Raw genomic sequence first — 18,784 nt, 5'->3', positions numbered from 1 at the left:
ACACACACACACACACACATTTTTCCCCCAGAGCTATAATAATGAGCGAGCATGAAGAAGCTGGCGGGTCTGGAATCGAACTTGTAACCTTTCAGTGACAGCCCAGGGTCTCCAACGGCCGGCTGTAGGCGTGCCCTGCAGGGGAGACGGTGACCAATAATGAGGTGCACCTGTTGTTAATGGCGCAGCTTAATGTATGTGCGTGTGCGTGTGTGTGTGTGTGTGTGTGTGTGTGTGTGTGTGCGTTCACGTCATGCTGATAATCCTATAGCAATGTTATTTTTTTTTCCAATGCCTTTTCACTGCAGCGAGTGACGAATATGTCGACTGACGGTCCTTACAATGGAGAAGGAGAAATGAAAGGGAAACACCATATACCATGGCATTACGAGCATACAGAAGCCCCGTCAGTGAGCTATTCTTTACAGCTGGGCGGTCAACTCTTCCATTGTGTGTCCTTTATTGAGGTGGACAGTCAAGGGAAAGTGGAGAGGGAGAGACATGGCAGCGAGAGGAAGACTGTGGTGTGGGATTCTATATCCGAGAGACCAGCAGCAGCCCTGGGGTACATGTGTGTCTGGAGGAGGAAGGGGGTCTTAAGCCGTACGCCACAGACGGACCCCTGACAGCAGTCATTACATGATATTTGAGGCTAAATGAGAGGCTTTGTTTCAAGAGCACAATGGAGTCAATTGGTGAAGATTAAGAGAAAGAGAGTGGAGAAGGAGAGGAATGTAGGCTGTTTTTGATGCTGTATACACACAAGCATATGGAGCAGAGGGGTGAGGAAAGGGATATGGGTGGTTGTGGCTGGAATGAATGAAGTATAACACACACGCACGCACACACACATGTGCGAGCGCACGCACACACACACACACACACACACACACACACACACACACACACACACACACACACACACACACACACACACACACACACACACACACACACACACACACACACACACACACACACACACACACACACACACACACACACACACACACACACACACACACACACAGGGTGACCCTCTGCGGCAGTGTGTGATGTGGATGCAGGCTGGATCGTCAGACATAAGGAATGCCTCCAGGGGGCTGTGGTTGGATCAGAGAAGAAAGAAACAAGACTATAGGCCTACTGTTATTCACTGAGGCTTTGGCCAAACAGGTGACATAATGCGTCAGGTCACTCCATGACTATAGGGTGTAATGATATGGTAACTGCATCCAAGTGAATCCAAGTATATCGAAACCCCTATCGATGACATAAATATTTTCAACAGAAAAAGAGACTTGCATCAACACTTCACGAAACTTTGATGCCTTTAGTATTGCTTTGTGAATAGACTACTAAGGTCTATGTGTTGCTCTTGTCTTTATTATTGCTTTGTGAATAGACTAAGGTCTATGTGTTACTCTTGTCTTTGTGAATAGACTAACACTTTTTCCCCAAGCATGAAGGTTTCAGGTTGGACTAATATAAGAAATACACAGTATATGTTTACCAGCTGGCTGGTCAGCTATAGTTGGCTGTCTGTCAGTTTAACTGCCCTGCCTGAGGGGAGACTGGAGGACCTGTCTGTCTGCAGAACGATCCATCTGTCTGTCTGTCTCTCTGGATGTCTGTCTGCCTTTAGGCTGTCCTGAAACATGGAGCTGCATGTCTGATGACCCTTCTATATTTGGCAGGCTCGTGTCTTGGCCAACTGAGTGGTTCTCTGTGTTTATGTCTACCTCTCTCTCTCTCTCTCTCTCTCTCTCTGTCTGCGTGCATGTCTCTTTTTCTACCTTATTTGCTAGTTAGTTGGCTACTTTTCTGTCGGTGTGGCAATCTAATAACGGCCCTTCTGGACACCAGCTGTGCGACTGACTGCAACAGAAGCGCAAATAGGAACAGGGAAAGAACTGTAGAACATATTAACCCTTAATAGCAAGCAAGTATCAGTAGAATGTGTGTGTGTGTGTGTGTGTGTGTGTGTGTGTGTGTGTGTGTGTGTGTGGGGGGGGGGGTTCAGAGTAAAAGCGGCCATGTTTTCCCGGCACCCCAGAGCTCCTATTTTGAAGGAATCCTGGGACTGATTGTGTTAATGTTGGTTAGTTTTAGAGTTTTGAGGTTGTGGTTTTGGTTGTGGTTAGTTATATATAGGGTAGGTTGGGCCAGCAGGTTAAACATAAAGGCTCCCGCATATCAAGTATGATCGAACCCTACAAACCCTCCCGCTCACTCAGATCAGCCAACGCAGGGAATCTGGAAGTACCCTCACTAAAAACGCCGGGACAACGCTCCACACGTCCCAAACTCTTCTCCCTTCTGGCTCCAAAACTGTGGAATGCACTTCCCATTGCAGTCAGAACTGCAGCATCACTCCCAGTCTGAAAACCCACCTTTTCAGACTCCATCATGGCCCATAGCACTTACCCCACCCCCTTAGATAGCATTTCTGTAGACTTAGATAGCATTTGATACAGACTTATAGCATGTTATGTAGACAGCATAAGTGCATTGCATGTAGTCATAGCGCGTCATAGTACATATGTATAGCATAGTAGTATAGATGTATAGTTTATATGTATAGTTTCATTATATAGATATTCCACTGTTACTTTCTTAGCTTACGCATGTTTCATGATAAATGTTTTTATGTGATGTATTCCCATGCTTTTTTGTTCTTGCTTAATGTAAATCGCTCTGGATTAAGAGCGTCTGCTAAATGCCTAAATTGTAAATTGTAAATTGAGTGTGTCTAAACCTTAGAGTATATATAAATAGAGAAGGCACCCAGAGGAAACACTGAGTCGAAATGGACATAGTGGCCCCAAACACATGAACGCGCTGGTCCGTTGACTATCATTGTGCATGTTCACGACGGCAGCACGCTCGTGCGCGTTCAACGATGCAATCCATCCCAGAATGCACTCTGTACCCGGAAGGAGGAGTGAAATCTCCTCATGCGCTTTTGAGCAACTTAATGCAAGTGGATGGAAGGAGAACTCAGATGTCATCTCTATTCATATATACTCTAAGGTCTAAACCCTGCGTGGGTTCTGTGTGATGTCTACCAGAGTGTGTCTAAACCCTGCGTGGGTTCTGTGTGATGTCTACCAGAGTGTGTCTAAACCCTGCGTGGGTTCTGTGTGATGTCCTCCAGAGTGTGTCTAAAGTTCTAAACCCTGCGTGGGTTCTGTGTGATGTCCTCCTGAGTGTGTCTAAACCCTACGTGGGTTCTGTGTGATGTCTTCTAGAGTGTGTCTAACCTTGCGTGGGTTCTGTGTGATGTCCTCCAGGCTGGTTGACAGCAGGCTGTCCTTCATGGCCACGTACAGGCGCCTACTGTCCTCATCAAGCAAGATGGAGTGCAGGTCCCCGGCCACTAGGGGCAGTGTCAGCAGACGACCATTCTGGATCAACTCTGAGCAAAAGTAGAGAAGTGGGGCAAAGAAAATATTTGAGATTATTATATAATAAATATATACAATATAAACCTCTGTAGCCAACTGGTGGATTATTATACCCCCAAAACTGATATGCACAGCACGGACGTCGCACAGGCCAGTTTACAGTTTGACATTACAGTATACCAGACAGAGAGAGAGAGACAGGTGGTGCAGTTTGACATGACAGTATACCAGACAGAGAGAGAGAGACAGGTGGTGCAGTTTGACATGACAGTATACCAGACAGAGAGAGGGAGACAGGTGGTGCAGTTTGACATGACAGTATACCAGACAGAGAGAGAGAGACAGGTGGTGCAGTTTGACATGACAGTATACCAGACAGAGAGAGAGAGACAGGTGGTGCAGTTTGACATGACAGTATACCAGACAGAGAGACAGACAGGTGGTGCAGTTTGACATGACAGTATACCAGACAGAGAGAGGGAGACAGGTGCAGTTTGACATGACAGTATACCAGACAGAGAGAGAGAGACAGGTGGTGCAGTTTGACATGACAGTATACCAGACAGAGAGAGGGAGACAGGTGCAGTTTGACATTACAGTGTACCAGACAGAGAGAGGGAGACAGGTGCAGTTTGACATGACAGTATACCAGACAGAGAGAGAGAGACAGGTGGTGCAGTTTGACATGACAGTATACCAGACAGAGAGAGGGAGACAGATGGTGCAGTTTGACATGACAGTATACCAGACAGAGAGAGGGAGACAGGTGGTGCAGTTTGACATGACAGTATACCAGACAGAGAGAGGGAGACAGGTGCAGTTTGACATTACAGTGTACCAGACAGAGAGAGAGAGAGACAGGTGCAGTTTGACATGACAGTGTACCAGACAGAGAGAGGGAGACAGGTGCAGTTGACATGACAGTGTACCAGACAGAGAGAGAGAGAGAGACAGGTGCAGTTTGACATGACAGTGTACCAGACAGAGAGAGAGAGAGAGACAGGTGCAGTTTGACATGACAGTGTACCAGACAGAGAGAGAGAGACAGGTGCAGTTTGACATGACAGTGTACCAGACAGAGAGAGAGAGACAGGTGCAGTTTGACATGACAGTGTACCAGACAGAGAGAGGGAGACAGGTGCAGTTTGACATGACAGTGTACCAGACAGAGAGAGGGAGACAGGTGGTGCAGTTTGACATGACAGTGTAAATATTATCATTGTGGCGTTCATTCTGGCGGAGATACTGAGTGCCCCGTTCTATAAAATTGCGTTAGATCTGCTATTTTCACTAATTTGGGTCCCGGGGAGACATCAATTTTCTCTTTTGGGTTTCGAGCTAAGAAAGTGTACAAAAACATTAATCGGTACAATTTAGGATTTTTTTTAAATCACACAATTCTTTTGTACAATAGCTGAACTGTGCTGTTATTTCAAGAACGTTTCTGTCAAAGAGCTTCTTCAGTGTCAGTGCACTTAATTAAGCCATTATTATCATCAAAGCTGGCTAATTAAAATGAATCATAATGTTATGATTGATAATCATATTTTAATTTGAAGAATGCCTGTCCTCTCCCGTGATGTCTTTTCTGTCCTTTAATAATTGCTGTAATTCACTCAGAGCACAGGTGAGTTTGTCTATCAGTTAATTGTCAGACTCTTATCGTCCTGAACACTCACGTCAAACAATGAGTATCTATTGGAGACATGCCACAGTGCACGCATGCACGCACACACACACACACACACACACACACACACACACACACACACACACTACGACATCTCCAGACAGATGGTATGATTATGGGTGAATATGAGGCCACAGATAGCGCGCGGATAGATAAAATGTATTTTCAGATGATTACACTGTTGCACAATGTAAACTATGAGAGCTATGGTGCGGGCGATGGCTGGGAGAGAGGAGAGAAAATCAGACTGTTCACCTGCACCTACTGGAAAAAATATATATATATTTATATATGAGGCATAAGAGTATCTGTATGCAAATTACATCCTGCACATAATTCTATATTCATTCAAACTCTGAACCCTGGCTGGGGAGGCAAATTGGGCTTATTGCTCTTAGTATTATTACATTACATGAATGTTCTGATGTGAAACAAACAAACACATAATTCAAAAGAAGGAGAAAAACATGGCAATTCATGTCAATGACAGGAAATTGAGGTCTGAAGTAAGACAAGAAATAGAATGAAATGCAAAAACCAGCAACGTGTGAACTTTGTTAACTTAAAGCAACATTACAAAAGACACCCCTTATTAAACCAGTTTTGAATGTATTAGGAGACATTGAACTCCGTAAACATACTGTAGTATCATAGTCAACATTAACAATGCGTTTCTAATAGTGCCAATAAACAATGGCAATAAGCCATACCTAAATTAATACCAGCTGTTAAGCCCAGAATCTTGACTGATGTTCTAGACAAACTTTGCCTGTGGAACCAGCGCTACGCTGTCTGACAGGAGCGTGGCAACTTCTGCAAGCTGCAGCAGATGTGCCGTCTTTGAGCTTAGTATACTATTATAGGTCACGCCAGTAACAAAACATCAATACGAGCTACTTTAAAACCTCTGCTACAGTATATGTGATCCATTATATATACACAGTAATAAAATACTGTATATTAGCTCAAGATGTACTGTAAGAGAAATGTGGTTTTGAGAGGAATAGGAACAAGATGGGGGCATACTGTACACTGATGGATGGACTGGACTGAAAAGGGACAACGTCAGAATGAGAGAGCAGCAGAGAAAGCGAAAGTCAGACAGAAAGAGAGAGAAAGGAAGGAATATAGGAAATAGAGATAGAACGAGATAGAACGACGTAGACTGAGAAGCAGAGAGAGAGAGATGAAACGATAAAAGATATATAGAGAGAGACGTGAGGGAGAGACAGACAGATTGACAGACTAGGGCTGACCTCGATTAGTCGAATAGTCGACTAATCGATCGGAACGGGTCTCAGTCGACTGACCACCTCTTAGTCGATGTTCATCAAAAAAAAAAAAAAAAAAAGTTTTTTTTTTTTTTTTTTTTTTTTTTTTTGCCCCAAAATATTGTATATAAAAATACAATATTTACAAAAATATACAAAAATATTGTATTATTCCACTAGGTCTGTGGGGGACATAAACACATTTGAACATTCTGACTGTTCAAATCTCCAATGTGCATGTGGAGTGTGTCTGCCTGTGTGGCAATGTGCCACTGACTGCCTGTGACTTGAATCGCACAGTGCGCTGGCCTGATAGACTCCAGAATCTCAATCTCACCTGGGGCCTATTTCACGAAACTTGGATTAGAGATTAAGCCGGGCTTTAACACATATCCTGGCTTAATATATCCTGGATCAGTGCTTAACCGGTTTCATGAAAGCTGGTTGATCTTGCCAGATTAACTTAACCAGTTAACCTGGATATGTTGAGGCTTGATTCGGTTTCATGAAAGTGATGCTACATAAGTTACCATGGGAACTTATGCTTTGGACTTAGCCTGCTCCGGACCAGGCTAACAGCCAGGTTTAACCTAATCCTGATGTCTTTACTGTTCATTAAGCAGTCAAACTGATCACAAACCAATGATGTTTTCCAGATGTATTCAATTATTATGGGTTTATGTTGCCTTATTTGTATCGGTCTGCATTAAAGGACTAATTTAAGCACTATATAAAATCAAATAACCAAAATATATAGGCTGCACAACATCATGACAGCTTGTGAGCTTGTAGATCAGCTGCTTTTGGTGAATGTTCCCCATGAATAGGTTTGCTGTCGTGCAAGTGCACGGTTAAGAATAATTATTATATTATATTATTATTCTTTGTAAAAGTGAAAACCACTAAATATTACCATTACTCATTGTTTTACAACATATTGTAACGTTTCACCCACTACTAGTCCTACATACTTACACCTAGAAACCCCATTCAAACCTATTTAGGTTCATCCTACGGTGGACATGTGTGCCTGAAAAGGAATCTTTGAAATGTTTCATAGTTTTAGAAATATAGTGCTTTCAAATTTGAGACATTTATAGGCAGATAGTGGCACTTCAAAAAATCACTTTCACCTAGAAACTCCATTCACACTTTGTAAAATTCAGCTTACTGTGGAAACACATGCTGGAACTTTTTACTTTGAAATGTTTTGTAGTTTCGGAGTTATGTAACTTAAACGCCCAATGCATTCTCAATGGCAATAGCACAAACTTTGGCATGCTAACCCATGAACCTATGACCCTCACCAGTCTGGCCCCTGTCTGGAAAACAACCCCCTTCCCCAAAGGTAGCTCAGAGGAGGGAGTTATGGCCAAATATCACAATGCGACAATATCATTATGCTTACAATATTAAGAATTCTGTTTTAAGTTAATAGTAGTGGTAAAATGTAAACTATATTTTTGGGGTAGTTAATCATTCAGTCTATCCACTATTGAGAGTATGTTCTCTCTTTAATTACAGCAGCAGTATTTATTTTAGAAGCTTAAGTCCTTGTATCAGTTGGTCTTGGAGCAAGATTAGTAAAGACAATGAGATATACAGAAGGGGGCTGTAATGCAACTATTAAGGATGCAAACTGCCTTAATACCCCATGAAGAAGAAGGATCAGTAAATCTTTGATCCACAGAAGGGGTCTAGAGACAACAAGCCAGACTGTCTATTAAGCCAGGCTTGCTGATCCCGGCTCGCCAAATCCGCCAATTCTGAGCCTCGCTTGGCTTTAGTGGAACGGAATAAACCAGGCTGTAAAGATCAGGATTTAAAAAGCCTGGCTTTGGCCTATATCCTGGATTAGTTAATCCAAGATTCGTGAAATAGGCCCCTGCTGTGCTCAATCTGGCTAATGACAAGCCTCTCAGTCGATGTTAAAAAAATAAATAAAAAAAAGTATTTGTTATTGATGTTGTGATGGTTAATTATGATGATAATTAGTTGAGCTGTGAATAATATCAGGCCAGCGCACTGTGCGATTCAAGTCACAGGCAGTGGCACATTGCCACACACTGCAGACACACTCCACATGCACATTGGAGATTTGAACAGTCAGAATGTTCAAATGTGTTTATGTCCCCCACAGACCTAGTGGAATAATACAATATTTTTGTAAATATTGTATTTTTATATACAATATTTTGGGGCAAAAAAAAAAAAAAAAAAAAAAAAACCTTTTTTTTTTTTTTTGGGGGTGGGGGTGCTCAGTCGACTATTAGTCGACTAACAGCAAATTTATTCATCTATCAGTCGACTATACAAATCCTTAGTCGGGGACAGCCCTATGACAGACACAGTGGGATAGAGAAGTGAAATGCTGAGATGTGATTGATCCGAGTGACTGACAGAGAAATGAGACGTGACTGCAGGGAGAGGAACCATGTGGCATGATGGCAGGACTGGATACATAACAAGAGGATTATGAACAGAAAGGTGTCAGACTGGATGAAGGAAAGATGGATGGATGGACAGGACAGAGACGAAGGGAGAGATGAGTGAGTGAGGTACCTATACTGACTGTAATGGGATGAAGGATGAATTAGGGAGAGAGGAACACAGTGGGAATGAGAGACAAATACGACAGGAACGGTGGAAGTGATAGAGACTGAGAGGACTGCTGTGCATTGACAGACCATGAACGACCATTTGATGGATGATGATGATTAGGAGAGAAAAAGGAGTAGTGAGGGAGTGGAAAAAAATCTGGAACAGAATGAGGGAGTAGAATTTGTATTGTACAGGCCCGGACGGTTAGCTCAACCGTCTGGACACCTATAGGCTGCCTATAGCCGGACGGCGTGCCACGGGTTCGACTCCCGAGCCCGACGGCCTTTTACGCTGTTCATCTCTCTCCCCCTTTGCTGTCAGTATACTGTTCCCTGTCAATAAAGGCATAAAGGAGACCAAGAGCCAGGTGGCGAAAGAAAGGATGGATGGAAGTAAGATAATTAGACAGAGTGAAAAGGGAGAAGAGAAGAGAAGAGAAGAGAAGAGAAGAGAAGAGAAGAGAAGAGAAGAGAAGAGAAGAGAAGAGAAGAGAAGAGACCACAGCACAATGACATACAGGCTAAAACCGGAGAGATGGATGAGCCAGAGGAGAGAGGAAAAAGAGGAGAGAGGCTAACGAGAGGAAGACATGAGTCAGTGGAAATGGAAATTCTAATGTGAAACAGAGAAGAGAAAAACTACCACAGAGACATAAAGTTCTGTATATACTGTACAGCACTCTATACTGCAAAGGGAGATATCCTATTAAAACCAAACTCAGTAGGACCTTTAGAATAGAAAATACAACTGAAATAGAATAGAGTAGTCCTCATATATCCCCCATTAGTACAGTATAATATCCTCCTCCACCCTGCATCATAATATAGTGCATACATACAGTAGTATTTAAGTACTTTTCAAGCAATTCCTCTTTCGGGTCAAGCAGTAGTGCAGCACCATTGCATTTAGAAATAGCCGGACTTCTAAATAGTTGCTTAGATCTGTGCATAATATGCCCCGTGAATTAGCACGACTCAGCTCAATTTGACATAACTGGTCAAGCTCAGCTAAATTGAACATGAACCATTCCTTAGCAATCAAAAACACACAAACAGCATTCACAGCATGTGCTCCTGAAAGCTGATGAGATCAGCATTATGAACAGGAAAGTGGCTGATGATGATGTGATGACCACGTGGTATGAGAAATAAAAGCAGCTTTGTGAAAAGACTAAAGCCAGATTTAACTTTCTGCTGAAAATAGCTTATCAACAACAGTATAGTATACATTAAGCATAATGCCGACAGACATCCACAGATATATAAAGGTGCAGATAATGCGATAAACTAACTATGAAATAAAATGTACAGACGCACGCAAATCACAAAATGGCACATAATGCACACAAGCAAGCATGACCAGTGAGTCAGCAACATATTTAGACATTACAATCTGTCAGTGTTGTCATGGGGTTTGGACCATTTCAACTTCACATTATATTCAGTGTGGCAAAAAAATACATTCCTGTCACACACACAAACACGCACGCGCACACACACACACACACACACACACACACACACACACACACACACACACACACACACACACACACACACACACACACACACACACACACACACACACACACACACACACACACACACACACACACACACACACACACACACACACACACACACACACACACACACACACACACACACACACACACACACACACACACACACACACACACACACACACACACGCACGCTCATCCTGACTTACTGAATCCTGAAACATCAGACCAAGCCCACCACACCCTTACTCTTGGGGCAGTTGCCTAGACAACGGCAACCATGCCAACAGAATTTGTGAAGCGGGTGGGGATAGGTAGGTGTTGTCTCTTGGCCTGGCTTCTTCACACACACATGCATAATGGCGAAGGGAAACATGTATGCACAGATAATGTATGTACACACTAATGCGGTGTGACATACGTGGTTACACGCTGGGCAGACACACACACACACACACACACACACACACGCAGGAAAACACACACACACACACACACACCTCACCAGAACAGTGAAATGTCTGCTTTCAGCCTCAAAGATCATAAATTACGTAATGAAGCCTGAATGACTGACACACACACACACACACACACACACACACACACACGCACACACACACACACACACACACACACACACACACACACACACACACACACACACACACACACACACACACACACACACACACACACACGCCACAGAGAAGCTATTGTCTCAGAGCTGGTCATCAGTTTTCCAGATATAGTGTGTTTATATTATCACACTTAATGGACACGTTCACCCAGTTATAGGGGACTTGTAATATCTGGACCCAATGCTTCCCTGCTTGGCACTCAGCATCAAGGGTTGGGCCTTGGGGGTTGTCCAGGGGGTGTACTTGTACATCAAGCTGCCTCATGCTACAGAAACAGGAGATATAGGCTCCTGCCCCTATGGACCATATGCAGACTGCGGCCATCTTACCATAAGTTAATGGCAAGGTGCTAACAAGATGCAACTTCCCATTGGCAGCCCCTTCATCCAAACAGAACAGTCTGATCTGATTGTATTAAACAACGTCAAACTCACCAACATTGCAGCTGTATAAAAAGCTTGAATTATTCTATTTCTATCCTCAAAGTGTTTGTTTCATAAAAATCCACTGTAGACAATTTACAATTTACAATTTAGGCATTTAGCAGACGCTCTTAATCCAGAGCGACTTACATTAAGCAAGAACAAAAGCATGGGAATACATCACATAAAAGCATTTATCATGAAACATGCGTAAGCTAAGAAATTAACAGTGGAATATCTATATAATGAAACTATACATATAAACTATACATATATACTACTATGCTATACATATGTACTATGGCGTGCTATGACTATATACAATGCAATTCTAGTGCTGTCTACATAACATGCTATAAGTCTGTATCAAATGCTATCTAAGTCTACAGAAATGCTATCTAAGTGGGGTAGGGTAAGTGCTATGGGCCATGATGGAGTCTGAAAAGGTGGGTTTTCAGACTACGGCGGAAGATTGGGAGTGATGCTGCAGTTCTGACTGCAATGGGAAGTGCATTCCACAGTTTTGGAGCCAGAAGGGAGAAGAGTTTGGGACGTGTGGAGCGTGGTAGACATGTTATGAGTTACTGAGTTACTTTCTGTCCTTGCAGGTGATTCTTTTTCTAAGTGGTGCAGTAGGACATTACTTTACTGAAAACGAGTGCTTCCAAAGTTACAAACTCTGATGGCAAGATGGCCGTGTTCTGCAAATGGTTCGGCAAGGCTTACTATATGAGAGACTTTGGAGTTTATGAACCACCTTTTACATCAATTGAAGTAGCTATTTTCTTCATCACAGGGTGAGTAAACAATATAAATAATGTCATTATTAAGAGTAATAATTTATTACTTTTCATATCAAGGCCCATTATTTATTCAGCATTTGAGCCACGTATGGACCACCATGTGATGTGATGTTGGATATGATTTTGTCCACATTCCATGCTCTAGGTAGGAGATGACAGGCAAACGATGACAATTCTTCTACATTCTCTAATTGTGTAGACTGCTTGTTTAAAAATAGTTTAACTCTTGAGAGGGTCGGTCCATTTGGTTTTATTTTACGCTCTCAAGAGTTAAAAATATATAAAGGTTAAACTAGAGGGGTCCATTTGGTTACCAGCTCTCCATCATTTAGCTGGGGACAACCTGGAACCCCCTCAAGGACCACTGGTGGCCCACGGACCACTGGTTGAACACCACTGCTTTAAACCATTTAAACCTTGGTGTAACGGATACGAATTTGAAGGTTTTCAGAAAACCTTAGGTTAGGTTTTAGGAGGCCCCAGGTCCTAAATGTGGTATATGAAAGAGTCTGGCAACAGTGAAAGGTATTCATTTTATATGAAAGTCTAAATAGAGGGAACCATAATAAGGTCTCGTCTTCCTGTAATACAAGATCTTTCTTTCTTTCTTTCTCTTTCACACACTCCCTCTCCTCTCTCCATTTCTTAGTCTCTCACATACACACATGCGCACACACATGCATGCACAAACGCACAGGAACACGCGCCTGCTGTGTGCAGCCATGCCTGTCAGGTTCAAGTTGACAGGAGAGGTCAACGAGGGTGGTGACCTTTAAGGCCCAGCCAATTGCCCCCTGACCCCTGTCACTGTGAATCAAAGGGAACGCGGTGAAAACATATATAAGACGAACAGAAACCTACTAATAAAGCTACACAACATGACCAGGGAGAAAGTCAGAGAGAGATGAATGTGTGAGAACTATTCTCTCTCACCACACACACACACACACACACACACGCACACACAGCAGGGTGTGTGTGTGTATATGCATGCAGGAAAGAGATCAAAAGAAGGGGTGAGTGAGTGAGAAGGAGCGAGCAGTATTTTGACACTAGTGTGTACATGTGTACATTGAAACATGTTTGCTATTGTGTGACAGTATGTGCGCTTGCGTGCGTGCGTGCGTGCGTGCGTGCGTGTGTGTGTGTGTTTGAAGTGTTAGCGCTAAGTATTTGTATTCATGCTGCAGTCAGTCAGTCTAACTGGCTGGTGAACATTAAATTAGACCCTACCGGTCATGGGAGCTCAGATGGACCTGGATGTGATTAGAACAAATGTGTGGCGTGTGATACAGCTAAGAACATTCCTGCATCACCAGACACACACATGCACGCGCACACATACACGCACACACACCAGGACACTGCACACAAACGCATATACACATACATACACACGTGCACGATTACAGTTTTCCACGATTAGCAATTTTTTTTTAATTTGGCACAATTAGCACAACCTTCACTTCATGTACCTAATCACTCGACACAATTTGCACTACATCACACTCCATTATCTGCATTAGACTCTGACCTTCCTTCTTTACACTCTGATGTCAATCAGCCTATCACCTTGTTGTCCAAACACTGCACACAATGTTCAGTTGTTGCACACACTTCTCGTGTAAAATCTCAAAGCATCAACCTACAAAGTACAACACACAAATATTAAAATCTCTAAACATTCAGGTCTTTTGAGCAAGTTGCTGTCAATGTGATTTTCCACTGGTCTGAGTGCGTGAGTGGTTCCAGGACCACATTCTCCTCTCCTGAATCCCATTGAGGAGTTATTTTCAGCTTGGAGGTATATGAACAGAACCGAGCCCGGCCGGGTCACACTGCTCCAGGCTTGTAGCGACGTGTGTGGTGAGGCCTGTCAGGGCTATATGAGCAGGCCCGTTTACAGTAATGTCTTTTACAGTAAAAATGAAATAAAACTGATTTGGCTGCATATTTGTCTGCTGTTTTATGTTTGACTAGGAAAAAAGTATAGCCTACACTTGGAATGGCTCATTCTCGTTTTCGCACTTCATTCTGCTGAAAATGCTTGGTAGTGCGCAGCAAATGCTTAGTTGTGTGCATTTGAAAATATGGCTGTGTGTACCAAATTAAAGTTCCATTTTGTGAACGGTTAAGAGATTTGATGGCAAAGAGTAATCTTGCAAAAGTGTGTCAGGGTTTAGCATTTTGTGTGTGACGTTTTCAGTTTTGTGTGTGCTGTTTTGAGAAACGTGTGTTAACAATCGTGAAAAACTGTAATTGAAGAAAGATCTATATTCAGACACCTATGCAATCTCATTTTGTGAAGAATCGTGCAGCACTAGTTGGCTGTTATGTTTTAGTTTATGTTTTTAGTTTATGTATTTTCATGGAGAAAATGAGAATCGTGATCTTAATTATTGTGTAAGAAAATCAAGATTCACATTTGAGCAAGAATCGTACGAACGCATACACATACATAAAAATATAACACATTGTGAAAGAGTGACTGTCTCTACAGATTCGGAATGTTTCTCTTTTTTAAAGTCAAGCTGAAGTTAACAACGTTTTTAAACCTTTGATATTATATCCTCTGTCATGATGTATTATCATATCAACAATATCTCATTGTGATTTCTTCCTGTGAAACAAAAGATGATATTCACCCGTCAATCAATCTTCCACACAAAGCTTTTCTGGACCAGCTGAAAAATCGGCCATTCATTTTTCCCATAGAGATTTATAAGAATATTGATATCAATTATTTTGAACGTAGCCACCCTCCTGGTGAATCATGACCATAACACCTTTGATTCAGTGGGTCCAGAAAACCATACCCACTGCTATGCTCTATAGTCTGTATACCATTTGAGCTCAACTTTAAACCCAAGCTGACATTATTATATAAGTCACTCTGCGCACGCACACACACACACACACACACACACACACACACACACACACACACACACAACACACAGTGTGTGTGTCCTTTTGACTGCCTGTCTGTTCCTCTCTCGGGGAGCCTCGGGGTACTCTAGCTGTCTGGTACTGGTGTTCCCAGGGGGAAGACTTAGTTGGCTGCGCTACAGGGGGAACACGGAAACCGGGGCACATTTCCTGTGGAAATGGGGTTATCACTTCACCAATTACTGTCGCAATTAGACTGGGAGGGTTGTGGATTCCTGGGAATGATTCATATATAGCACTAGAGAGGACACACACACACACAGTGCACACTGGTAGGCATTTGGTCTCACACACGACACGTGCATGTATGCACATGCACAGTTGCGCACGTGCACACACACATACTTCTATGAATTATATCCTCTCGCAAAACACATTTGCACGCACGCATGCACGCACACACAATTACAATTACTAAACACACACTAGCATCTGGACTGTGTCTGAGGCCAGCCAGACCCACGTGTACAGTTTGACCTCTGCCCTCCATGTGCGTATGATTAATCATCATCATCAGCCTGGGATACGAGCTACGTATACACATTAAGATCTGCTCCTATTTTAGTCTAATTTAAACTGGGTTTTTTTACCTTTATTTACCCAGGGAAAGGTTCACTGGGCAAGCTCCTTTTTCCAGCCAAGACCTGTATCATCAGTGAGCTGGTTGGTCGAGACAACAGTGCCTACGCCGATAGATTAGAGAGCAACTGGTTTGATCAGTTGATTGGCTAGTCATGGGAGGAGATGTCTGTTGATTGGTGTGCTGTGACATCTGATATACCACTATAACCCTGTATACCTGTATGTGAAGTGAGGGAAGTCTTGTCGTCGTACATCATCCAATAAAAAATGAATATACTTGTTCATGAATTAATTTGTCAACTTGTTAACTGTTATAATCTTTCAACCATGATGATACAATGTTTAAAACCGAATCTTTTCACCATGATCATTTAAGATGACAACTGAATTCATGTGATTGGTTAGCCGATTTGCTTGTCTACATATGACGTAAATTGTCCTGTCATTGTCAATGGCATTTAATGTTTGTGTTGCCACAAAAATGTACGTCATATTTCAGGCACATATGACGCGAATTTTCCTTTCATTGTCAATGGCAAATGTGAGACGTGACGGTACAAAAAGCTGTATATAGGAGGGGCTATAGCGCCCCTCAAAAATAGCTCATCCACAAGCCCATAATGCATAGCATTGAAACGCGTTGTGACCGTGAGCTTGCCTATTTTGGCTGAATGTCTGCCTTTTTTCACAGAATGCTTGTCCATTATATCCCAGAATAGGGACGCTACGGTATATGGGGTTCATGTGGATAACGGATGGTTGTCCTAACTTGTGATCTTTATAATCGTCCTATTACTATACTATTGCTGCTTCCCTTTCACACTGGCCTCCTATACAGCTGTCTATCAAAAACAAAAATACATCGCATGGATGCACCTGGGACGTATCCTCAGTGATATATCCCAAGGTCATCAGGGTTTCGGGTCTCCCAACATCATACCCCTCAATCAGGTGACCCAGCCGGGGTGATCAAGTCCCGACATACGTCCCAGTAGCTACCCTCGATCAGTCCCATTAGGGAAAAATCAGGGCCACACAATCCATTGGAACCTCTCTGGAACTACTCTGCCGGGACTGGGAGGCACTATTCTGGCGCGTGTCCGTTTGGTCCCATTTGTACACTCTCTGAGTTACAGGCCCATAAGGGTCCATTTGGTTCCAAACTAGCATTTAGCTGGGGACACCCTGGAACTCCCTCAAGGACCCCTGGGGGTCCCCGGACCCCACTTTGAGAACCACTGCTGTAGATGAGAGTTATTGACTCTCCATGATCCCACTATTTTCAAATGAAGAAAATATGCCCCCAACTCTGGATTACATAAAGACACAGATGGCTAACCATAGTTATTATGGTCTGCCAATCCTATACAGAAGGAGTCCAAATTTGTACCAGCCTGCATGAGAGGAAGTGCCGTCACTGATTCCAGTCGCTGATATGGAAAGTGTATACCGGTAGTATTGCTATATTAGGCTTGCTATGTTCTTCCGATAATGGAGTCGTCTTGGTTTTGGTTTCTCGTGCTGTGAGTCACAAGAGGAAGATGAAACTTCAACTATACTGCATTTCCTCATTCCTTGCTACCGTCCATTCACTCTCGCTGTATAGGCTATATACATCCTCCCTCTCCCATTTGGCGATAACATCCAGGGTTACACTTACACACAGGAACAGGAAATATGACTTCAAGCCCTTTGCGGTACAGATGGGATCTTTTCATAGCTGTCAAAACAGAGACGAGCCACATTCTTGTGGTTTGCCCCTTGCTTCGCAGCCATGAGAAGATGAGAGCGGGACGATGGAAGGGCCAGAGATCAGATCTCTTTGGTGTCTATTTTAGCCCATTCTGGTCGGGAATGGTTGGTGTTTCAAGCATTATGTTATACTTTAGCTATTGAAAAATAGCAGATCTACAAGCTCATAGCGTGGCACCGAGCGCCGCACTACAAGCTTGTAGATCTGCTATTTTTGAAAAATCGTGAAAATGTGGCGCAAATCTTTGAATATATATTCTTTCAGAGCGAGCGAACGTTTTTAACTAAAATCTTTGCTTCTGGGAGGTCCCTGGAACAACATATTTTCAGATGGGGGGGTCGGCGGCCAAATTATTTTGGGGGTCCTTGACATGAAAATGCGTATCGCAGGAGCCCAGAGTGTGATGCGCCGCGTGGGGAGTAGGTTGGATCAGCGCATCTCCAAAAAAGTCACACCCGTACATCATCGTACATCATCTCATCATCGTACATCATCGTATAAAAAAATGTATATACTTAGAAAAGAAAAGTCGATTTGCTCATCCACATATGACGTAAATTCTCTTTTCATTGTCAATGGCAAGTGTTGTGACGAAAAGCTGTATATACAAATTCTAATTCATATACTGCACTGGGGCCAGACACATGCGCACCCTGCGTGGACAACAGGTAAGGTATCTCATCATTAAAAAAAAAATGCCTTCCACTAATTATAAGTTCTAACTAGCTCCTAATCTAGAGGTAATGAACAACAAGAGTGGTTGTGGGTCAGTTCTAGAATCTGTCTTAATACTGCTGATCTCTTTTCCCTCCTGGTAGCCACTAGCCACAAAGTCAAGTGAGTCTTTGTGGATTACATTCCCTTATGGATCTAAAGGGAACGGAATGTAGAGAAACAGAGCTAATACTCATGAAAAATAAAGCCTAAAAGCAACTTCAAGATAATGCCGTCGAAAATGGTACAAATATGTATTGCTATGCTTACATTTTACATTCTAGCCTGTGTAGTGCTCTTACAGAGAGATTTATAATGAGGACAACACAGATAAGCCTAGACACGTTGATTACCAATACCAACATACATTACGAGAAACCAGTAGAGAAAGGTCAACATCTCAGTGCTAAGACATTTCTGCATGAAATATAT

General features: G+C 42.8%; 1 protein-coding gene across 2 annotated transcripts in view; it reads right to left on the bottom strand.

Annotated features, from left to right (window-relative positions):
* sema3h (sema domain, immunoglobulin domain (Ig), short basic domain, secreted, (semaphorin) 3H) overlaps positions 1-18,784 on the bottom strand; it is a 73,872-nt gene that overhangs the window by 46,475 nt on the left and 8,613 nt on the right. For both annotated transcript variants that reach the window (XM_080764438.1, XM_080764439.1), the window contains exon 3: positions 3,264-3,418. In XM_080764438.1, coding sequence (XP_080620564.1) covers positions 3,264-3,418 — 155 coding nt within the window. The remainder of the gene's footprint in view (positions 1-3,263; positions 3,419-18,784) is intronic.

The sequence above is a fragment of the Protomyctophum bolini genome (assembly GCF_963924005.1).
Source record: "Protomyctophum bolini genome assembly, chromosome: 5".
NCBI lineage: Eukaryota > Metazoa > Chordata > Actinopteri > Myctophiformes > Myctophidae > Protomyctophum > Protomyctophum bolini.
The sequence above is the reverse complement of the archived record's forward strand: the minus strand, read 5'-3'. Positions and strand labels throughout refer to the sequence as shown.